Source organism: Trichosurus vulpecula, chromosome 1, assembly GCF_011100635.1.
Source record: "Trichosurus vulpecula isolate mTriVul1 chromosome 1, mTriVul1.pri, whole genome shotgun sequence".
Lineage (NCBI taxonomy): Eukaryota > Metazoa > Chordata > Mammalia > Diprotodontia > Phalangeridae > Trichosurus > Trichosurus vulpecula.
Window position 1 is genome coordinate 568,249,056 of NC_050573.1, and position 25,146 is coordinate 568,274,201.

The 25,146-nt window shown below is 40.3% G+C and overlaps 1 protein-coding gene and 1 pseudogene across 1 annotated transcript in view; both read left to right on the forward strand.

Moving 5' to 3' along the window:
- The window catches only part of FBP2 (fructose-bisphosphatase 2), a 43,976-nt gene that overhangs the window by 17,150 nt on the left and 1,680 nt on the right, over positions 1–25,146 (forward strand). The window contains exons 4-6 of the mRNA XM_036766663.1: positions 7,263–7,403; positions 11,653–11,790; positions 21,500–21,619. Coding sequence (XP_036622558.1) covers positions 7,263–7,403; positions 11,653–11,790; positions 21,500–21,619 — 399 coding nt within the window. The remainder of the gene's footprint in view (positions 1–7,262; positions 7,404–11,652; positions 11,791–21,499; positions 21,620–25,146) is intronic.
- On the forward strand, positions 19,176–19,671 carry LOC118856382 (annotated as a pseudogene).

Sequence of the window (25,146 nt, forward strand, 5' to 3'; positions counted from 1 at the left end):
AGCTAGTAAGGTCAGAAGCCAGATTTAAACTCAGGAAGAGGAGTCTTCCTGACTTCAGGCCCAGCACTCCATTTACTGCACCACCTAGCTTGCCTCCAAACCTTTAACTATCTCACATTAAATGTGACCTGGTATCATTTTTGAAATTCATGCTAAATTAAATTTTACATAAATCACAACCTGACTGTATTCTATCACAGCTTACTCTGCTATTTAATTTGACATACTATATTTCCATGTACCTTTCAACTTTCAAATAGTCTCTCCGTTTGGCAGAAAGTTCTAGAAAAAACTTATGGTGATGGAAATAGATTTAAAATATTTTAGAAATTAAAATGTATACATATTCTTAAAATTATGAAAGGTAGCACTGTTTTAACACAGTTTGTAAATGGGTTAGACTCTGTCCCCTAAAACAATACTTAAAGTAAAATAAGAGAATTTGCTCCTTGCATTTATGTAATGCTTTATTATTTGTGAAGACACTTGCATATAGCATAATCCACGTAAGGTCGGTAGGATAAGTCCGACTAACCTCATTTGACAGATTTGGAGTAGTATGGTACACCAGATAGTATCTATGGTACTGTTTTACCTAGTGTGTACTCCGCAGTTATCAGTGTACCCAGAGGTCACCTTTGACCAACAGAAGATGACCCATGATACGTGAATGAAGTCACAGAAAGTCACCATGTGAACTTCAATTATAGAAAAAAAACTTGGGATGACACTGAAGTAATCAAGTTCAAAGCAGTGCATATCAAATAAGTTGTTTATAACAATACATGCTTGTACCATAGGACGTGCATTGCAAACAAGTGTTATTTCCACATTAGTAATAAAATTGACTTTTCCATCGTTGTAACACAAAACATTTCATAAGTCACTCCCCTCCAAGAAAACTGATCACACTAAAATTCCCTTCTTCAAACCAAACCAAAGATATTTCTGATTCAGCTTTAATAATTAATAGGATAACAGTTTGGTCCCACAAACAGCTGTATCAATACCCAATTATGCTTATACCATTTTGAAACATTTCAGGACTATATACACACATACACACATATATACACATATACATACATACATACATATAGTAATAGGCAAATGACTAGGCCAAATACTCATTTACTAAGTTGTTTAGGATATAGAAAGGACTATTCTAGGCTGAATAGCTCAGAGTATACACATACGCATTTTGTTATAGTAGCTCAGATGTATCCCAGCCGACAGTCCATGGGATAATGATATAACATGTGTGCATCTTTGTTTCACAGACTTCTTTTATCTTCATCTAATTATCTCTATGTTATTCATAAAGGATGAGCTATTTCAGGGATTTAATCTTACACATAACTATGTAAACACTAGTAGGCAGATGATAAGCCTGAGTATTAATTTACCTAGTGGTTTGCGATATAGAATGACTACCCATTCAGACTGAAAACAGCCACATCTTACATACTTGCATTATGGTCATGTTTTCTACTGACCACTTGGTCAGATTATAGAAATTTTCTATACAAGGAAAAAGCAAAGACATGATTGTAATAGCTTCAAACTGATCCTTGATGACTCAATACATATATGGCAGGAGAAAGCATTCATAGCTCTGTTTGATTTCAGGTCAGAGTAATAGTTAACAACCAATCATGCAGTAACAATTCCACCTCATAGCCAGACTCAGGAATAGCCAGGTGGGAAACATTCCTGTTCAAAAGGAAGTAATACAATGGGCTATGCCACGATTGTCCTCTAGGCTTTCTCCCAGATAGAGACCTCCACCTGTAACAGTTCAGGATCACATTCCCACTGAGAACCTTGCGATATTTCTCTCAACCAGTCACTATTGCCTGAATGATCCATCAGACAACTACACCTGAATTCAAAACTCAAAGCAGTATCAGTTGCATTCCCAAGAACTTTTACCTTAAATGGCAAGTTTCACTAATCACAGCATAGGGTTGGATATGGTTATTTTTCCTCTCATGAGGTTGCAATGAACAATAAAAGTTCACCAGGACTCAAACACACGTAAGAGATTTCACTTAACACTTTTCGCTTGTTTTTCTTTTCCTCTTCTTAAGTTTAAAGTCATCCCAATATAAAGATGGATCATTAGAAATCATTTTTATATTATAGCCAATTTCATTGTTCAGGAACTCCATAACCCAAACAGCTCCTTTCTCAGGGATGATGACCTTGTCCACACAGATGGTTTTCAGGAACCTGGCAAATTTACAAAATAAGGGGAATTGACAAAGACCCTAGAAAAGGAGCCAAGCCTGATAGCCCAGCCTGCACACCCTATCTACCCTCAGTGCTGCTGTGGGCTGTGCTCTTTGACATCCCTCCCCCACCCCCATGCAGAGTAGAATAGACTGATCCTGCTGCACACTCCACACCAAAGTGGACTGCCCTTAGTAGATAGAACCAATCCAGATAAAGCATTCACCTCATTCCCTCTGTTTAACACTGAATGGCACGACTGTGGATTTAATTACATGATTGAAATCAAAAACATATTCCTAAAGCTTCAAGTTTATTTAAGGCATTGATGGAAAAAGTAAATGAAGTGGAGAGTGAAGAATTTTTTATTGCAGGTATTGGCTGGTTCAATCACTTCGAAAATCAAATTGAATTGCATAATATCAAAATGACCAGAGAAGGAGGAAGCAGCTAAATAGTCTCACATCTATTTTCAAATATTTTCATTGCACATATCCATTGGTTTGGAACCAATGACCAGATTTGACATATAATTATAACTTTAAATAGTGTGGATTTGAATAATGTGACAACTTTAGCTAGATTCATTATTTGAACTAATCAGGACCTAACAATACAATACGTGATTTTCTGTTAGAATGGAAAAGAATTAATTAAATGACTCAGAAGCAAAGTCAGGCTAGAAACTTCTAGTTTCAATTTTTCTCTTACTGACCAAGATTTTTAGCTATTGGCTTGCATGAAGAGAATCTGACTTTTTAGTTTGTTGTTTGTCAAGGTCCTGTTTACTATAGTCTCTAATGCTAAGTCATCCCAGACAGAGCATTTAATATCAAAACATCAAATTGAGAAATGCATTCTGTTTTTTAATTAAGTTCAAGTCAATAAAACATTTATTTTTATTTATATATATATATATTATTTATATAGTTATTGAGTATTAAATATGTGCAAGGCATTCTGTTGTTAGTGCTTGGAATTTTTTTATAAGTCCCTAACTTTATGAAACATCCTACTAATAATACAAAATGTACTCAAGCAAATAAAACAAAGTATATACAAAATAATTTCTGAAATGAGAGCTAATAACTTGGAACAATTTGGGGGAGGGGGGAGCAGTAGGATTAAGAAGTTAGTACCTGAGTCAGATTTTGAAGAAAGCTAAGGACTCCATGATGTAAGAAGGCAACGCATTCTAGACACAAGGGCCATTATGGAAAGGTGAAGGAGTGAGAGATGATACGTTGTGAATGGTGAATAGTTAGCAAACCAGTCTGATTGGAATGGACAGTATGAATGGCAAGATATGTGGGAATCACATTGCCAGGCATTCTGCTATCCACTGGGAATATAAGAAAGGCAAAAAACAACAAAACAAAACTTAGTCCTTGCTCTTAAATAACTGACAGCCCAACAGCATGCAAACATCTATGTACAAACAAGATATAGATAGAACAAATTGGGAGGAGTCTCAGAAGAAAGGCACTAAAATTAAGGACTGGGAAAAGCTTCTTGTAGAAGAAAGACCAGGGCTGGAGAACTTGTGGCCTCAAGGCCCCATGTGGCCTTCTAGGTCCTTGGGTGTGGCTTTTGGACTGAGTCCAAGTCTTACAGAACAAATCCTTTTATTAAGGATTGAGGCCACATATGGCCTCAAGGCCGCAGGTTCCCCACCCCTGAAACAGACCTTTAGCTGAGACTTGAAGGAAGTCAGGAGGCAGAGATGAGGAGGGAGAGAATTCTAGTCCCAGGTGAGGAAAAATATTAAGTTGGGATAAGGAGTATCTTGTATGAGAAAGAGCAAGGAGACCAGTTTCACTGAATCTCAAAGTAATGGAAGGGAATAAGGTATAAGAACACTGGAAAGATAAGGGGACAAGTTATGAAGGACTTTAAAAGGGGAGACACTGGAAACAGGACTCTATTGTAATAGTCCAGGTAAGAGGTGATGAGGAACTCAACCAGAGTACAGGCTATGTGGTCAGAAAAAAGGGGATAGATGTCAGAGGTATGGTAGATGTAGAGTTGCCAAGAGTTGGCAACTGATATCTTGTGATTGAAATTAAGGTAAGCTGAGGCACAAAGTTCTGAGCATTCAATTTATTGGTAAGGCTAGCAATTATCAGTAAAAAGGGTCTTTAGCTCTTCAGCAAGCCAAAAGACCATAAACGAGGGCAGGTAGATCATTTTTACAGACAAAAGGAGGAGCATCCAAAAACTAGAAGGCAGCATTATTGATGGGGAAAACAATATGATTGGTCAAAAAGTCTGAAGACTATAGTAAACAGGACTTTGGCAAACAAGAAAGTAAAAAGACAAATTCCCTTCGTGTAAGCCAATACGTAAAAATCTTGGTCAATAAGAGAAAAATGGAATCTAGAAATTTCTAGCCTGACTTTGCCTCTGAGTGATTTAAATAATTCTTTTCCATTACAATAGAAAAATGACATATTGTACAGCTAGGTCCTGATTAGTTCAAATAATGAATTCTGTTGAAGTTGCCACCGTGGAAACTTTATTGGTGGTGTCCACCTGTCCCAACAATGACAGACCAAACTTTCTTGAAAGACAGCCAGTGTTGCAGAAATAACAGAGCACACTTCCTGGCATTCACCTGTATCCTTCAAGGTTAACAGATTTCTTCAACATAAGAATAGCACGATGGCTTACAGCAAAGCTAGACTTCCAAACTTAACTCAGAGACAAATGAAACGTGACTTAGGCAGTTACACAAAATGCTGGCAGTGATACAAAAATGAAATCACAGGATAGAATCAATTTTCAGATAAAAGGATTGAGGAAGGAGGAAGAGTCATGGATAACTTCAAGGTTATGAACCTGAGTCATTCACAGGAAGGATGGTAGTACCACCAAGAGAAAAGGGGACCTCTGGAGGAAGGGTAGGTTTGGGGAGAAATACATTGAGTTCTGGTTTTTTTCCTCCAAAACTCTTTTCTGGTCTTCAATCAGAGACATACACACAGGGCTTCTCGTGGGATTCTGAGTGTTTTCTTAGGAAATGTTTTGCAAACATATATTAAGTGCTTGCTTGTCCAGAGAACTATGCAAGGAGAAGTGGGAGAGGCAGAGAAACATAGACAGGTCTCTTCCTTCCTGGAAGAGTCTTAGAGAGACTAATTAAGTTACTTATACTTAAGCTCTTAGTACAACTTATTATATTCTGAACTATAATACAAAATAATGTTTGTTGGGTGCACTAGAAAAGTGAAAAGTTTTCTGACTTGGTGGTAGAAGGTGTGGGGTCCCGATTGGGGAAAAGCCATAATATACAGTAATAAGTGAAAAGCCATTAAAAACTTAACTCTGTGAAAGGTGGAAGCCCAAACTCGGTGACCTGTTTACAATCATAAAATAGATACTGAATTATATTTTAGTATTACTGAGTCATAACTTAAGATACTATGACCTATGAAAGCCAAGACAAGAATATCTTGACCTATATGCTACTGGGACATGATCAATACACAAAATTATGTTTGGGCATAACATTGGCTTAACTCCCAAGCTCATTAGTAAGCAGAAAACAAAACATATCCACCAATCAGTAGTGATGCACTCTCTAGCTCCTCCTGCCTTTGTATGTCTTCTATAATTACCATGGAGATTTTGGGGGTTCTTAGCGGGGATCCACTGAACTCTCCAGCTGCTGCCCCAGACTGAAGATTGCCCCTGTTTGTAAGTATCCATAATGATTGACTAAACTACTACCTGTAATCAGTCTAGAGCTCTGTGGCCTCTTCCTTTGGTATCAAAAGAACACCCTATGGTTATGGGGGAGATACAAGGTTCCCTAGGCAGGGAAATTCCGGACCCTACAGAAGGTAAAACTATTACTGGAAGTGGTCATGGATAGAGTGTAGGACATGCAGTCAGAAAGGTCTGGGTTTCAAATCCTCCCTCAGCTACTCACTGATTATGTGTCACAGGAATTCACTTAACCTTTCTCAGTCTCAGTTTCCTCATTTGTGACATACATGGCTCTCTTATGTCCCTTCAATCCCTAAATCTATGATCCTGTGCTTGAGGAGATGAGAGGAGGCTTCATCGACAGGGTAACAGTCTAATTGGGCCCCCTAGAAGAGACAGAGAGAAGAGCAGAATGTGCCTAGGAAAGCTATCTCAAGGCTAAGCCACTGTTCCCATTGTGTCCTTCAAAGCAGTGGTGCCAAACTCAAATAAAGAATGGGCCACCGAACCCTCCATAAGGATCCCTGTCAGCGCCATATTGACTTAAAACAGAAGTGTCAAACACACGTGGCCCAAGCACCACCTGCAGTCAACAACACTCCCGTCTGAATCAGATTAAAATGTAATTGGGAAATACTGACAAAAATATAAGAAAGCGTAGATAATATCACATTTGAAAGCTAAGTCAATACGTGGCCTGCAGGGATCCTTACCTGCTTCTATTTGAGTTTAACACCACTAACTCAGAAAACCACATACTAACATTACCTGTTTTCTATCTTATTTTTATTTATTGTGTTATATGTTTGCCAATCACATTTTAATCTGGTTGAAGTGAGTATTGTTACAGGTCCATTTGACTCGTCTGTTTTAAAGACTCCTTCTATTATTTACTCGTTAGTTCCACATCCTCCTCTCTTTTTCCTTGACTCTTTTGCTTCAAGATTTCAGTTGTTGTTCCCAATGAAAACTCTTCAAGAGATACACAAAGAATAGCATTTGAGGTAGCCACAGGAATGTAGAGGAGAGGATGATCTCAAAGGGGCAGGAGACTTGTGGCCTGATGGGAGAAGAATCCCTAGAGCTTTCTGGGAAAGGACTCAGCTGCAAATGTCTGTTAATAAGTGATATTCAGGACTGACTGAAGATGCATCTGAATTTCTGAAAACTTTATTTGTGTTTTTATTGTGTTTTACTGTGTTTTTTAAAATTTCATATTCATCTATTGGATGACTTTCTAGGCTAACAGATTTATTTGGGGAAAGGTTGTTTTCTATTTAAAATAAAACATAACCCACATATTGCTTTCTTCTTTTTCCCAGACCACAGAGGATGAGCCTTCAGAAAAGGATGCCCTTCAGCCGGGACGCAATATTGTGGCTGCTGGCTATGCTCTCTATGGCAGCGCTACCCTGGTAGCTCTTTCCACTGGACAAGGAGTGGACCTCTTCATGCTGGACCCTGTGGGTATCATTTTATACATGTCTCACATACCTTTCGTGTGCAGGTTAGAGCTGTTACTAGGGTGGGGCAGATGCACCAGGATCAGTAACTCAGAGGGTGCTGAAAGCAACTTCTTAGGTTTGCTTCTTTTCCAACCTGTGACCAGGATTATGGCAGAGCTTATTTACTCATCTCATCTTCTTTCCCCAGCTGGTCTTCCTTTTCTCCCTTGCCAATCTCTGAATCTAGATGTGGTGAGACATTCTCTACTCCCTTCCCTACTGAGTGTTGCCTGGCTAGGGCCTCATCCACAGGTGCCTATAGCTTCCTTGTTCAGCTCCACTCCCAGCAGTGGTAGGCCCGTCTTGTCTGCTGGGGATGCCTGTAAATTTGTCGTCCTGCTCATCTCTATCTGCGGCAACTTTGATGTATTTCTCAATACCTCCCCCAACCCCTACCTCCACACACCCAGGCCCCTCAGACTCCCTCTTCCCCCAGCCACACTTTCAGCAAGATAGAAATCTTGAAGTGTCCCGGGGAAGACTTCACCCACACTCAGTTCCCCCCTGTCTTTGTCTCAGGTGAAAATTTCGCAAGTTCAATTAATAAATGTTTATTGAGCACTTTCTATGAAACAGGCATGGTACAAGATTCTGGAGATGCAAATACAAAAACATGAAATAGTCAAGAAGTTTACATGAGGAAAGTAACAAGTACATAGATAGATCAACATGAAAAATCTAGAAAATAAGTCCAAAGTAATTTTCAGTAGTAGGAGGAGTTGGTGAAGATGTCTGGTGGGACATGGCACTTGAGCTGAACCATGAAGGGAACTATAGGCTCTGAGAGAAGAAGGCAAAAAGGAAGAACATTCCAGGTGTGAGGAAGAGCCTGTAGAAAGGCCTCAAGATGGCAAGTGGAGTGTTATACTCAGGAAAAACCTAGCAGGCCAGTCTGACTGGAACTTGGAGTATGTGAAGGAATATGGGATTTACTTTGGAAAGAAGGGCTGGAGTCAGATTGTGAAGTGCTTTAAATGCTAAGCAGGAGACATTCAGTCAATATTTAAAAAGATTAACTTTGACTATTCATTGGAAGGACAAATACTGAAGCTGAAGCTTAAATACTTTGGCCACATAACGAGAAGACAGGACTCTCTGGAAAAGACCAGGATGTTGGGAAAGACTGAAGACAAAAGGGAAAGTGGATGGCAGAGGATGAGTTGGGTAGAGATAGTGTCATAGAAGCAAAAGCAATGAACATGAACATGGAGAGACTTGGAGAGAGAGTGGAGGATAAAAGGGCCTGTTGTGCTGTGGTCCATGGGGTCACAAAGAATTGGATATGACTGAACAACAAAAACAAGGGAGAACCTGTAGTGTATCCTAAAGACAATGGGGAGCCATTGAAGCTTCTTGAAATGTGGAGTGAAACACGGAGTATAGACCTGTGCTGCAGGAACATTGATTTGGCAGCTCTAGGCAGATTAGATTAAAGAGTTAAGACTGGATTCAGAGAATCCAATTAGGAAGTGTTTGCAGTAGTCTAGGCAATGGGTGGGGGACCTGCAGCCTCAAGGTCAATTGAAGTTTGCATTCAGTCAAAGGGCTGCCCTTGAGGACCTGTAGGGCCACATGTGGCCTTGAGGCCATAGGTTCCCCGTCCCGGGTCTAGGCAAGAGCTGATGAGGACTTGAATCTAGTTGGTTGTGGTATGAATGAAAAGAAAAGATATGAGAGATGTTGAGGGGGCAGAATCAGTAAAACTTGGCAACTAATTGGCCATGGGAGGGGATGAAAATGAAGAGTTGAGGATGAGTAAACATTTATTCAGCACCTTTAGTTGTTTAGTCATTTAACTCATCATGAGTCCATTTGGGGTTTTCTTGGCAAAGATATTGGAGTGGTTTGCCATTTCTTTCTCCAGCTCATTTTACACATGAGGAAACTGAGGCAAACAGGGTTATGTGACTAGCCCAAGGTCACCCAGCTAGTAAGTGTCAGGCTGGATTTGAAACCCAGGTCTTCCTGACTCTAGGCCCAGCGCTCTATCCACTGAGCCACTTATTATATTCCAGGCACTGTGTTAATCACTGAGAATACAAAGAAAAAATAAAAATCCAGTCCCTGCAGGGTGCTCACAGTTAAATGAGAGAGTGAAGTTGGAAATAACTATGAAGGAACAAGACATAGACAGGATTAGTTGGAAATAATCTTGGAGGAATGAGAGATTGGAAAAGGCTTCTTGTCGAAGGTAGAATTTTAGCTGAGTCTTGAAGGAAGCCAGGGAATCCAGGGGGCAGAGGTGAGGATTCACAGAGTGGATTCAGGAGCCAAGATGGTGGAGTAACAGGAAGAAGTGTAACAAGCTCTGTCCTTATCTAGGCTATTTTTATATTACCATGTTAAACTATTAATTTTGTCTTTACCTGAAACATCATTAGGAAGAAAAATCCAAAAAAAATTGGGTCAAGATCTAGATATAAACCCGGGGAACTTAATAGTCATCATTTGGCTCTTTAACACACACCAAAAAACTCATCTATAGCTTGCCAAAAGGTACATAATTATGAATTTTTGCTAAGTTACGCTACCCTAGTCCACTGGGGGGTACCAAGCTTTGCTCTAGGGGCCCAGGAAGCTTTTAACATTTGGATCCCTTTCCTCACCACCTTGTGACAGAGCAGTTACAGATATTATTATGCATATTTTATGGGCAAGACTCAGAGAGGTTGGGATTTATTTGCCTGAGGAAAAAGAGTTAATGAATAATAGAGGGAGGGAGGGACTAGGACCCACTGAGCCCAGTCCTCCTTCTCCTCAGAAGACAATCTGGAAATTCAAACATGCAGCTATCCAAGTGCTATGAAAATGCATAATCAAGTCAGACCTCCCTATGAGAAAGACAACCCAGAACACCCACACTCCTGTTAAAAAAAATCTGCCAGAAACCTTGAGAGAGTCAGAGGGATGAACTTAGACAACTCCCTTCTTACACACAGGAGTCTATGTGATGAGTAACCAGAGTCAATAGATAAGCTATATATGATTCATGGGACATGTGAAAGGGGAGGGGAGGCATGTGACCTGGTATCCTTTTAACTCTGCGAACTGCTTCATGTACTGAATGCAGGTAGATACTGCCAGGGAGGCAGTGTCTTTGCTATGAGCTCTCTGATGTAGGCTTAAAACAGACAATTTTTTTTCTGAAACTGATTTATTAAATAGGCAATATTTGGCACAGCTTGTGATACCAAAATAGCTCAAGTTGCAGGATCAGGGGGGTGGGGGTAGAAAGGGAGATAAAATTTCCAAATAGAGATTTCTTTTCAGGTTACAAGACAAGAACTCATAGTCTTTTTAAAAAAAATTATTTTAAATTTTTAGCTTACAATAACTCAGTTCCACAAGTTTTTGAGTTCCATATTTTCTCTCCCTCCCTCTCCTCCCCCCTCCCTCCAAGATGGCATGTAATCCTGTATAGATTCTACATATATCTTCATATTAAACTTATTTACACAATAGTCAAGTTATAAAGAAGAATTATAACCAATGGAATGAACCGTGAGAAAGAAGAAACAAAACCAAAAAAGAAGGGGAAAATCTGCAATCAGACTCCGTAATTCTTTCTCTGGGTGTGAATCGCCTTTTCCATCATGAGTCTTTTGGAGCTGTCTTAGAACCTTGTATTGCTGAGAAGAGCCGAGTCTGTCAAAGTTAGTCATCACAGATACCGTGTGTCTGTAATCGTGTATATATTCTCCTGGTTCTGCTCCCCTCACTCAGCATCAGATCACGTCTTTCCAGGTTATTATGAAGTCTGTCTGCTCTTCATTTCTTATAGCATGATAGTATTCCATTACATTCATATACCACAACTTACTTAGTCATTCCCCATCCAAGAACCCATAGTCTTCATTCTAATTTTTTCTAAAGAGCCAAATGGTACATATACAGGTTTCTTTTAAGACAAGGGAAAAGAAAGAAATACAATGACAAAAGAGTTCATCCATATTTACTCTAAGTTATTCCTTAAAGACCTTTTGTAGGAAGTCCATAAAAACTTTTCACAGAGAAGCCATACTTCCACAAGATGATTAGATCTGAGTTTGACCTGAGTTTTGTCTCTGCATCTGTCCCTTTTTCCCTTCCAAGTTCATGAGCCCCTGAATCTATCAGCTGATGCCAAATTCAGAACCCCTATGTTAAAGACGCATTTCCTGACTGTCTTACTGGATTCTGTTTCTTAGTGTCTCTTTTTCCTTTTTAGGCTCTTGGTGAGTTTATCCTGGTGGATAGAGATGTCAAAATTAAAAAGAAAGGGAAGATCTACAGCCTCAATGAAGGCTATGCCAAGTACTTTGATCCTGCCACGACCGAATATGTGCAGAAAAAGAAATTTCCTGAGGTGAGAAAGACCTGGCATGACAACTAGAGGTCTAGAGTTTTGCAGTGAGGCCCGGGGGAGCCTTGATTGGAGAGGCCTATTTAGAAGAGTGAAATTCAGCGTAACTGCACATTAGGTCTATCATCTTTGGTATGATAATGATGGATTCTGCCTTCTTAAGCAAAAAAAAAAAAATTGTTCTAGTTAAAATGTGCCTATTAAAGTCTGCCTTATTAGCTTCCCACTGGATAAAAAAAGGTCCTGGGTATTGAGCAGATATTAGGAGGTTGGAGGAGAGGTAATTATCTTTGCATATATCCACCTGGAGCAGGCATGCGTATACCCACAGGATTTGGAGCCAAGGTGCAGGTTAGAGGAGAACCCAGAGCAGGTTTCTCAGGTAGACCATTAGGGACAGGTACCCAGTACAGACTATAACTATCATGCCAAGAGTGTAAGAGTGAGGCCAGTCATAGACTAAAGCGAAGAAGCCTTGCCTGATTGTCGATGGTGTGCTGAGAGATGCAGACCGGGTCGAAGGAGCGGCTGGACCTCATCATCTCCATCTGTCTGGAACCAGTTACCATATTTTACATAATAATTACTTCATATACTGCAAATTTTAATACATATAACTAGAACACTTCACAGGATTCATTACTTTCACTAATGAGACATAGCTATAACCAGATACATAGAAGATGGCTCTCAAAGGGGAAGGCTGGGGGGACTGGAAATACTCCCTTATAGATGGTGTTGTTTGAACTGAGTCTTGAAGGGAGCCAGAGAAACTAAGAGGCATTGGTGAGGAAGGACAGCATTTCAGGCATGGGGGCCAGCTAGTGCAAAGATTCAAAGGTGGGAAATGGATAGTTGAGTGTGAGAAACAGCCAGGAGGCCAGTGTATGGCTGGATCATAGAATTCATGGTGGGAAGTAAAGTGGGAAAGGATTAAAAAAGAGGCTTCAGAAAGGACTGGCCACTGAGCCACTCAAGAGACCTTTTCTCTCCCATCTAGCCTGGGCTGTCAGGGGGCTGGGGGAGGGAGAGGGGGGAAGGACAGAGTTTGTGGAAGGGACTGTTGCAGGAGCCCCTGCTTCCTCACACTGTTGTGTCCACTGGCCAAGCCTCTCTGACTTGGCCTGAATCCTTGGCCCCTCTCTCCTGCCTCCATGTTGCCATGACGAAGAAGGCAAGCCTACACTTGGATTTTGCCTTTGCCTCTTCTGTTTGCTGTTTCGTGGTTATAGGTGACCATATCTAAGACTGGGAGCAATCCTGGGATTTTGAGAAGTGTGGAGGTCCTGGGACCAATGAAAAGAGTGGTCATTTACTCAGATTAGAAGTAATACATGAAGCAATAGTTAGAATTAAATATACCTCTGTTTGGCATCCGAGGCTCTCGCCCCATGGCCTGACCTCAGTTTCTTCGGCTATTACATGGGAACGATAATGGCGGCAATCTTCCAGGGCCGTTGTGAGGACCAAATGAGATCATATTTGTAAAATGCTTTGCAAACCTTAAAGCTCAAATAAATGCTGGCTGTTACTATTACTATAGTCATTTTTATAGAGAAAACCTGAGGGTTTTACTTCTGCGCTCTGTGAAGGTGCTGGGCCTCTGTAGCCTGAATAAGGTTACCCATATCGGGCTTAGTCAGAGTATGTTTGGATTAGAATATAAACTCCTTGCAAACAGGAATTGTTTCATTCTTTACATCTGCATATTCAGAGTCCGTGCAAATACTCAAGAGGCGCTTGTTAAGTGATTCAATTTCCCAATGGTAATATACGTCAGGAAGAAGGTGGACCTGATTCTGGGGCATCCATACTGAGCCAATCTTTCTGTGATCTCACTGATTGGGACAACTCCAGCCTATTCGACAGCTCATGGACTTAGAGACAGAAGGTAGCTTAGTGGCCATCAAATCCAACCCTATCACTTTACAGATGGGGGAACTAAAGTACAGAGAGGTTAAGTGACTCACCTAGGGTCACACAGCTAGTAAGTATCTGAGGTAGAGTTTGCATCCGGATATTCCTAACTCTGAACTTAGAACCCTGTCCAGTCAATGAACAATCTTCAGTTCTGCTGAGGAAAAACTGGTATGGGTATTTGGGTCACATGGTGATCTTATCAGCTCCCGTGCATTTAATTGATCATCTCCAAGCAGATGATTCATATATACACATATATATATATGTATATATGTACACATACACGCGCACACACACATACATATATGTACACACACATGCACGTGCACACACACATATACACACACACATATACACGCGCACACACACACATATGTACACACACATGCACGCGCACACACACATATACATACACACACATATATACACACGCACACACACACACATATGTACACACACATGCACGCGCACACACACATATACATACACACACATATATACACACATCTCCCTAGTCCCAAGGTATAGTCCTGCATTACAAACTGTCTGTTGAACAGTTTCAGCGGGATGTTCCCTTGTTGTTGACGTTCAGTCATTTTTGTCGTGTCTGACCCTCTGTGATCCCATCTAGGGTTTTCTTGGCAAAGATATTGGAATGGTTTGCCATTTCCTTTTCCAGCTCATTTTACAGAAGAGGAAACTGAGGCAAACAGGGTTAAGTAACTTTCCCAGGGTCACACAGCCAGTAAGTGTTTGAGGCCAGATTTGAACTCAGGAAAATGAATCTGCTGGGCCAGATGTGCCACCTAGTTCCCTATCGTTTTAATCATCGTGTTAAAAAAAATTGATTTGAACTCAGGAAGATGAATTTTCCTGATTCCCAGTCCAGTGCTCTATCCACCAAGCCACTTAGCTGCCCAAGCAAACCCCAAATGAGATTGCAAAGGGTTGGATACTTCAACTTTGGAGGTACCAAGAGAAAAGAGGCCTACACCTACAGAGCCTAGACCCTTTGGGATTAGAGACAATTCTTTTTAATCTAGGCATTCCCTTTTCCTATGATTGATGATACAAGCTGGTGAGCCTGAGGACCAAGGCTCTTCCACAGAGACTGGAGAAGGACCAAGGGTTCAGAAAGGACAACAAATCAGAGCGTCCATATCTAGATCATGTGCCCATTGGCTGAGGTAAAACACTCAGGGGTGATAAGTGAGGGCACCATGCATTTAGCCCAGAGATGCTTGCTAGTGCAATACATCCTATCACCTTTAGAGACTGAGAGTGCACAGTATTTATAAGATCTACTATACAAAATTCTATTGGGTAATGTTGCGCAATACGTGCCTTCATGTGATGTGTGATTCCAGTGTGTGCTGCTACTGACTCAGTTGTGTGTGACCCATTGGTGCTGGATAATGCGTGCCTGTGGGAAACCTAGGCGTAAGTTTACTTTGTACATAACATTTATATGGATGTTTTACAATGTTTATAACTCTACACCTGTAAACTATATGTGTATAACCAAGGTGATATGCAGAGGCTGCCAATTTTTTTAACTGAGGGGAGAATATTACCAATAAGATAATATGAGTTAAGGCAAACCTCCCTCCTGCATGGGATGGACAGTGAGGTCAAGGTCACATATAGGAGGCCAGTGTTGGGGATGCTACTCATGAGACACAAGGATGACTAATGAAGACTACTGGTGCCATTCTGAGAAAGTCTAGGAATGAGGCCAGCTGTGAACCGGAATGAGGAAGCAGTGTTTGCTGAGAACAGCAAACTAGAACATGGGACCTACTGCTCTTTGCTTGGATCATGTGGACTCGGCAGAGGCCGTGGGGCTCTGAGACACCCTTGGGGCCTGTGGTTCCTCTCCCAAACTTTTTTCATGTATGAATTTGGTAAGCATCATATGCATTATCTCATAAACATTTTCCTGTGCAAATTTGATAAGCGTCAATGTCTTCAACTACTATTGACAAAACTATTAAGCTATGCAGCCCTGAAAGGCACTTTTCCCTGGAGATCTCCTTAGAAATTGAGATTGAAACATTTATGACAATTCTTTGGGCATAGGCGACCAGTGCTGAATCCACCTAATTAATCGTATTAACATTCAGCTCGCATCTTTCATCTTTTCCACAGGAATAGCATGAAATTTGTTATGTTTGGCTGAAATCCGGGTAAACTGTGTCTACAGCCTATTGCTGACCCTTGATCAGTCTGTCTGACCCGTTATAACCCCATTTGGAGTTTTCCTGGATGCTGGAGTAGTTCGCCATTTCCTTCTCCAGCTCACTTTTACAGATGAGGAACTGAGGCAAACAGGGTTAAGTGACTTGCCCAGGGTCACACAACTAGTCTGAGGCCAGATTTGAATCAGGAAGATGAGTCTACTGGGCCAAATGTGCTACCTAGTTCCCTACCATTTTAATCATCCTGTTAAAAAAAAGATAATAAGTCTGGGATGGCCTGTTCTGGATCCATAAGTCTGGGATGGCCTGTTCTGGATCCATAAGTCTGGGATGGCCTGTTCTGGATCCATAAGTCTGGGATGGCCTGTTCTGGATCCATAAGTCTGGATGGCCTTTGGATCCAGGCTGCACAGTTATTGCTTCCTTTTCTCCGTGTTCACTAATGACTTGGCCAGGAATGGTAGTCAAGATTATTAGACTACATATATTTTAATTTGAGTCTTGAAAATAGCTTGTGGAGCATGTGTTATTATTATCCCCATTTTACATATGGGAAACTGAGGTTGGGAGAATTTAAGTGGCTTGCCTAAGGTCACACTGAAATCTTCCCAGTTCCTGCTCCAGCACTCTATGTACTTAGACCACCCAGCCATGTCTATTGTTGGTGCATTCCACTCTGTTACATTTTTTCATCTTTTCCAGTACCAAACTACCTTTCCCATTCTCCTCAGCCTTTTGAAGATAACTGACAAAGGTCCAGAGCATATGTTTTACCAGGAGGTGAGAGAGAGTAAATGTTGACCTCAGTGGAAAGTGTTCCAATCCAGCCTTTGCTATGCTTGGAGTACTTCTGAGCCTTTTCTAAACACAAAACAAAGGACTGATGACCTAAAAACTTTCCAGGGGTTGCTGGATAGCAAAAAGAAAATACAAATGGGCATCAGAATAGAAAAAAATCAGATGTAAAATGAGGCAGCTAGGCAACACAGTAGATAGAGGGCTGGGCCTGGAGTTAGGGAAACATGAGTTCAGATCCTCCTTCAGTCACTTACAAAGATAACTGTGTGATCTTAGGCAAGTCACTTAATTTTGGTCTGACTCAGTTTCCTCAACTGTAAAATGGTGATAATAATAATACCTACCACTCAGGGTTGCTGTAAGGATCAAATGAAATAATACTTTTAAGTTCTTTGCACAGTAGGCATTATACATATATATATATATATATATATATACATATGCTAGCTATGATTATCATCATTATTATAGACAGAAGACATTTAAGGTACAATAACCTTTTTTTAAAAAAAAAAGTTTTATTGAAGACTTTTTTTAAGCATCACTGTAATTTCCTCTAGTGTCCCTCCTTCTCTCTTAAGAGGGGTTATCCCATAAAACAAATTTGTTGTTGTTGAGTCATTTCTGTCATATCCAAGTCTCCAAGACCCCATTTGGGGTTTTCTTGGCAAAGATGCTAGAGTGGGTTGCCATTTCTTTCTCTAGCTTATTTTACAGATGAGGAACTGAGGCAAGCAGAGTTAAGTGACTTGTCCAGGGTCACATCTCTAGCAAGTATCTGAGGCAGATTTGAACTCAGGTCCTCCCAACTTCAGGGCTGGTACTCAATCCACTGTGCCCACCTAGCTGCTCCATATAACAAGTAGTATTTTTAAAGAAAAAAAGAAAAAAATCTGCAAATCGCATCAATATACTGAAAAGTCAGAAAATATGTGTAATGTACACTACTTGTGGACTCACTTCTGCAAAGAGGTTTGAGGGTGGCAGTCTCTTCTCCTCTCTCTTCTTTCTGACCAGGTTTGTTCTTTACGCCACTTTTCGCCACAACCAACAGTGTGTGTGAGACTGTTCTTCCCATCTATGTTGTTGTAGTCATTGTGTATATTGTTTTCTTGACTCTCATTACTTCACTCTGCATCAGTTCCTGTAGATCTTCCTATGCTTTTCTGTATTCATCACATTTGTCACTTCTTACAGCACAGTAATATTCCATTACATCCATGCACCACAATCTATTTAGCCATTTCCCAGTTGATGGCCTCTACTTTGTGTCCAATTCTTTGCTCTCACTAAAAGTGCTGCTATAAATATTTTGGAGTATATGGAATCTTTTGTTCTTATCAATGGCTTCCTTAGGATATAAGCCCAGTAACAGAGTCTCTAGTTCAAAAGGTATAGAAAGTTTAGCCACTATTTGCATAATTGTAAATTAATGGGCATTTACTTTCTTTTTAATTCTTTGCTATCACGAAAAGTGATACTACAAATATTTAGGTGTATATGAGGACTTCCTTTTTGTCAGTGGCCTCCTTCGAGTATACATCTCATAACAGAATTTCTGCATCAAAGAGTTTGGAAATTTAGTCACTTGCATACTTCTGAATAGCTTTCCAAAATGGTTGTACTGAGTCACAGTTCCACCAACAGTGCATCAGTGTGCCTATCTTCCCACAACCCCTCCAGCATTGACTATTGCCACTTTTTGTCATCTTTTCCAATTTCCAGGGTGCGAGGTAAAACTTCAGGATTTTTTGATTTGCATTTCTTTCATTATTGGTAAAACAGAATTTTAGCAATATTATAGTATTAGCTGTCCTCAGACATATTTTCCCCTCAACATCCACGTACTCTTATTTCATGACAGACAGAAGTCAAAGTTTCCATTGTTCCAATGCTGCAAAGAAGTCGACTTATTTGTTTAGATTCCCTTGGAAAGAAATTTTAATCATTGCCCAGTTGAATTGAAGTCCAAACAAAAGTTTTTATTGTTTTCAGAGGCCTGAGAAAACTGGGGAACAAGATCGAGGCATAGTTGCTAGGACTTTCTAAACTGACTAAAATAATGTATCTTTAAACAATTGTCCTGAATTAAGTACAAGTGAAAATACTGTACGAAAATTATACAGGCATGAATATGCTTGACTTTCTTTTCTACAGGGTTCACTTTGTCATTGTAGCAGTTTCCCACTGTAGCTGGGCAGTTGTTGTGAAGTTATTAACCTTTTCTGGGCCATGGACCCACTGGGAAGTCTGGTGAAGTCTCTGAACCTCTTTTCAAAATGATGTTTTTAAGTGTATAAAATAAACTTACATAAGACTACAAAGGAAACCAATTGTGTCAAAACACAATTATCAAAATATTAAAAAAAATAAATTCGTAGACCCCAGGTTAAGAATTTCAGGAAGAGCCTCTCCTCCTCTAGTGCCACTGAGTGAGGGTCCTCTGCCACAGCCTTTACTGTCCCTGGAACCATGGCTTCTGAAGTAACTACGAATGATGAAGTAATCCAAGTTTTTAATGACATGAAAGTAAGGAAATCTTCTACACGAGGGGAGATCAAAAAAAGAAAGTAGTTCTCTTCTGTTTAAGTGATGACAAAAACCAAATAATTGTAGAGGAGGCAAAGCAGATCTTGGTGGGTGAGATTGGTGATACTGTAGAGGACCCTACATACCTTTTGTGAAGGTGCTACCTCTGAATGATTGCCAATATGCTTTGTATGATGCCACACACAAGACAAAAGCGTCTAAGAAAGAAGTCCTAGTTTTTACATTCTAGGCTCCTGAACGTGCACCTTTAAAAAGCAAGATGATATACGCTAGTTCTAAAGATACCATTAAAAAGAAATTTACAGGTATTAAACAGGAGTGGCAAGTAAATGGCTTAGATGATATTAAGGATCGTTCAATGCTTAGAGAGAAATTGGGAGGCAATGTCGTAGTTTTGCTTGAAGGAAGACCTTTATGAAATGACAGTGAAGTGCCATCCAAAGTAGCTTCCATTTCTGCAGCTCCATCAGTTGGAACAGTGTTAAGTTTTTGTCCCTTACCATACCTTCCCAGAAAACATAAAGAAGTCAATAATTTAAGCAGCCTTCCGGTGATTGCCATTAGACTGTTTCATCCTGGTAGTTATATGTAGAACCCAAGAAATGCCTTCACATCGCATTTTAGCCAAAACAAATGGCATTATATGCATCCCTTGCAGAACTAAGAAGATAGTCAATATGAATAGCTTAGAAAACTGCAAAGGGTTAAGCTAATTGAATGCCTTGAAAGTTTGATCCCCCCAAAAAATAAAAAAGGCAAGTTTGATCCACTGGTCCGATGCTAAACTTCATTCAGTATTACTTAGAGTTGCACTTGATTGCAGTCCCTGAAGTTCTTGTGCTTTGTACACTTAACCTGCATTTAGCACACCTATTGTGACATGGCAGTGCACATGTATGTATGTATGTGTGTACGGGTGTGTGTATATGCATGTGTGTGTATATATACACATGTAGATAGATATGTGTACATACATTATAATATACACGTGTGTGTTTATATGTGTAACTACGCCTTAAAAGCACTTTTATGTAATAATGTTGTCCCCTTCAAAAAGGAATGTCAATTAAATTGTCATGACTGTCATTGAATTCTTAGAGCAGCTACAGTATGTCAGTGTTCATTCCTGTTATCTACGTATCTTCTTCAATGAAGCACTTGTTGATGCCTTTAGATTTTCCATTGAATGTGCCCTACAGGAGTGGGAGCTAAGTGTTTACCATGTGAGTCTGGCAGCACTGAAGACATTTTGAATAATGTTATAATGGCAATTTCTGTATGAAAAGAGCCTTAAATGGAACATTGTTTTTGAGAACAAATTCCCCACCCCCACAAAATTGGCCACGTTGCAATAAAACTTGTGGCTTATTACAGAAAAAAAAAGAATTTCGGGAAGATAATCTCATTCATATCATCCTATTACTTGTTTATGCAAACAGAGCAAACAAGGCTAGAAGCATTTCCATGCAAGTCGATATACTAACAGATGCCTAGGCATCTAGGGAGTTGTTCGAGGCTGGGAATAACGTATACAGTACAACTAGCAATTTATTACACAACTACAGTGTGGGTAATATGTCACTGATGATTCAAAAGGCAAAACGGAAAGCAGTCTCCCTGCCCTAAAAGAGCTTACATTCCGCTAAAAATGGCGATGGCATTGTATCTTTAGCATTGACATTCCTTGGTAGGGTAGTAAGATGCCACGACTGCTTTTATTCTCATCTCATGGTTTTATTCACTTTGCTTCACACCACTTCACTTCCATTTATTTCAGTGGTGGTATAATAGAATACTTGGAACCAGAAGGCTTAATTTCAAATCTGTGCTCTGCCCCTCTGAGCCTCAGTTTCTTCATCTGTGAAATGGTGATAGCAATCCCTGTGCTACCTCCCTCCCAGAGTTGTAGTGAGGATATACTGAAATAATATATGTAAAAATGCTTTAAAAATCATACAGTACTATATAATGAATATAAATAAATATAAACTATTATATAGTTTTTTATATTATATATAATATAAACTATCATGTATTCTTATGTAGATGAATATAAACTATCATTATTAAATAGTCTGGAAGTATGGGGAAGAAGGCAGAACGGAGAGAAGGTGGAAGTCCTGGGCTTAGAAAAGCGAAGGCTTAACTCCATTTGAGATCTGAGTTTTCCTAAGCAAGGCTTGGCTTCTGTTAATTGCCAGGCCCACTAGTTGCAGCACTGTCTTTTTTCTTTCTGCATCTTTTAGGATGGCAGCGCTCCCTATGGGGCCAGGTATGTGGGATCTATGGTCGCTGATGTTCATCGTACCCTGGTTTACGGAGGGATATTCATGTACCCAGCTAACCAGAAGAGTCCAAAAGGGAAGGTAAACCCAGAGCCTTTGTACTCTTTTCAGCTTTTCCCTGCTTTTTGGTAACTTCAATCAGAGAGAAATAAAAATAGTTAAAACTCAGTAGTGAATGACAAACTTCTGGGGGAAAAAAGCAGGGAAGGCAGAGGTGTCCTGTGCCTAGAGCGCCTTCCTCACCTACTCACATATAGCTTAAGAAATCCTTCCTATGCTTCAAGGTTCAGCTCAAATGCTTGTTTGCAAGGGAAACAAGTTTTCTCTTCCATTGATCCTTGACAATCTGAAATGACATTTCCATCCCTCTGACTCTGCTAAGCATTTTCCCTCCCTCTCCAGTTAAGCCTCAACTGTATGCACTAGGCATTTTTCTAGGTAGCACTTGGGGATATTACTATTGAGTCATTCAGGTGTGTCCCACTCTTTGTGACCCTGTGGCTCATAGCACGCCAATATTGTCCATGAGATTTTCTTGGCAAAGATAACAGAGTGATTTGCCATTTCCTTCTCCAGTAGATTAAGGCAAACAGGGATCAACTGACTTGCCCGGGGTTACACAGCTAGAAAGTCTGAGGCCAGATTTAAATTCCTGCCTCTAGGCCCAGCGCTCTATCCACTGAACCACTTAGCTGCCTCAGCACTTGGGAGTATCTTCCACCTTAGTCATGGATCTCCTAGACATGCTCCTTTAGATTCAAGGTACTCTAACGGTCTCAAAATCATAAATCTGCTTGGTTCACTGCTAACACCCAGGAGGCACCGAAGGTTTCTAGACTCCAGCCTCTAACAGGTTCACTATTGATCTGGTCAGACAGGAAACAGCTTCAGAGGGGTTAATAATAAGCTTTATTCTAGTCTAGTTTTCTCTAACACGATATTGCTGATAACAGAAACACCACAAACTCCTGCAGCATTCCCTGATCATCCTTCTTGCAGGGGCCATCAGAAAGTGGGGGCAACTACCCCTGTGTCTCAATGGGGTCAATCTAGACAGGCACAACTTGTGCATTCCCTAAATCCCCTCAAACCTAAATGGGGGCCAGTTGAGGCAAACACAGATTTCCTGTGCTTTCCCCACTCACTGACCAGTGCCCACCTGCTTTATGGGGCAACAGACAAAGAAGGCATCTTGCCAACATTAAGCTCACAGGTTAACTTTAGCAATATTGTCATTCCGCGCAAACCTAGTAAATATCAATTATGTCACTCCCATTATCTCCTGGCACAGCCTTGGTAGGACTGCCTATCAGTATAATTCTAGGAATTGCTATCTAGGATCCTTGGCCCTATTCTGGGATACTATATTTTGGGAGTTATTATCTAACACCAGAAAATAGACGTCCCATGGCCATGGATCCTGAGAAACTAAACTCTAAAAGGATAACAAAATCCTCCTTACGACACTGCTCAGAATCATAAATCAGTATCTGCACCAATGTCTTTGGCCATTTAGCCAGAGGACTAGATCAATCCAAAGTAAATGTATTTAGGGAAACAACATAACATGAGGAAGGAGTAATAGGACATTTCTTCTATAAAGCTGGGACACAGTCTCCCACAAATATGTACTCACCTAATAAAGACACCGGGAAATGCACACATATAAAGGACTTGTGCTGGGACATGTGTATGGAGGAGCAATTCACTCTTTGCCGATACCCTTTGGGGATGTTGTGATGCTTCTCATGGGCCTGCCCTCACCATTCTCACATGGCATTCAATCTCTGACAGGTGTAAAGTCTCTGTCAGGTATTTTGTCCTGCTGGTCTCACAGGATTGTGCCAGATAGTGCTCTCCTGGTGCAGATTACTATCTAGCCACACTTTTTCATCCTGTGTGATTCTTATCTGTGTTTTCCCTTAGTCTCCTATAATCTAGTTAGCAAGAGGGAGGCCTTCCCCTGGGTCTTTATATTTCACTAATAGTAGTGCAACACTAAAAAGCTGTCTATATTTTTGGCTGTTTCACTCTTATCATGGGATTACTTATCTTCTTTTAATAGACCGTATTCTACACGTCATTTTTTGGGCATAAATAATTATTAAATATGTGCAGCAGTCTGCTTATGCTCACTCTGAATCTCTCTATTCTCCTTTGGGTCATTTGTAACATTCGTTCTTTGGTCACCACAATTTCCAAATTATACAAAATTATTCTATCAAAATTTTTTTATTGTGAAGGGTTTTATATTTCTTTCAATTCAATCATCAGCAACATATTAATTGTCCACTGTGTGCCAAGCATTGTGCCAGATATTGGGTATTCAAATATAAAGAATGAAATCATTACTTCCTTCAAGTAGCTTTCATTCAAATAATAGGGTATTTGTATTTATCACCACTGATCTCCTCACCTTATCTTCCCAGTCTTCTTACGTTTTACTTACTTTCATGTACTTTATAATCTAGTTAAGACGGCTTACTTACCATTTCTTGGGCATGATGCTCAGGTCTCATGTGTGTGTCTTTTTACTAGATATCCAGCACCCTATACATAGACTCTTCTCCTTCTTCCACAATTCAGCTCAAATCCCATCTTTGGCAGAATTCTTTTCCTGGTCTCTCTAGCTTCTAATGCCTTCCCCTGTGATGGTAAATCAAGCCATCTTTTGTCTCAAGTCTTACCCAACCCTTAGTTATTAAATGGGCATGGTCTCAGACAAACTGAGACTTAGAAAGACCAAGATCACCCACTGTACCCTGGGCCATCGCCAGTTGTTTTGATCTTCATCTTGGCACTGGACTTTGATGATTGGAGGAGAGAGCTGATGACTTTGCACAGTTCTGCCTCACTCATGTCTAATTTATGCACAAGTCAAGACATCACCCTCATGATGTTCATTGAAGGATGAACAGTAGCTTGGTTGGTTCCCTAGGTATAATTTTCCTTTCAGGTAATCCTCCACTGGGCACCAGTTTGGGAGGCTTCTCTCAGCTTCCAGCTTCTGGCTTAAACTGGAGCCCTTAGCTAAGGTGTTGTCTCTTCTCTGTAAGAGGAAGAATGTGATCTGCCAGTCCACTCGTAGCTCAAACTCCAGAATCTCAAGCTACAGATATTATAAAGGCAAGGCCTTCATAATTCAGCCATTGGACTATGGAAAATCCTTTAGAAATTTTTCTCACCTACATGGACAAGCTCTCTCTTCCTAGGGCCTTGGATATAATAGGTTATTTCCTTTATAAAAGTAAATTCATTTACTCCAACCTGATGCGGTTTGGAACATGGACCAGCCAGCCAACCTTCCAAGCAATGCCTGCAGGCCTTAAGTGTGAACTTCCTGTTCACCAATGGCAGAGTCTATCCAAAGTCTCTTTCTGACTTAGGATCAGAAAATCATCCTAACTCTCTGCCTAATATCTAATTACTAAATTGTACGCATTTTGCATGATTTATTTTTTTTTAGAGTTCTCTTTTAACAAGTCATCAAGGACCATTTGCCTCTGAGCATTTCTGATTTGTTTTCTAAACTCCAAGATTCCTTCTGGTCAGCAATGAAAATGACCTGGGACCTGGCCGGGAGCAGGGGTAGGAAATGCCAATAGAAC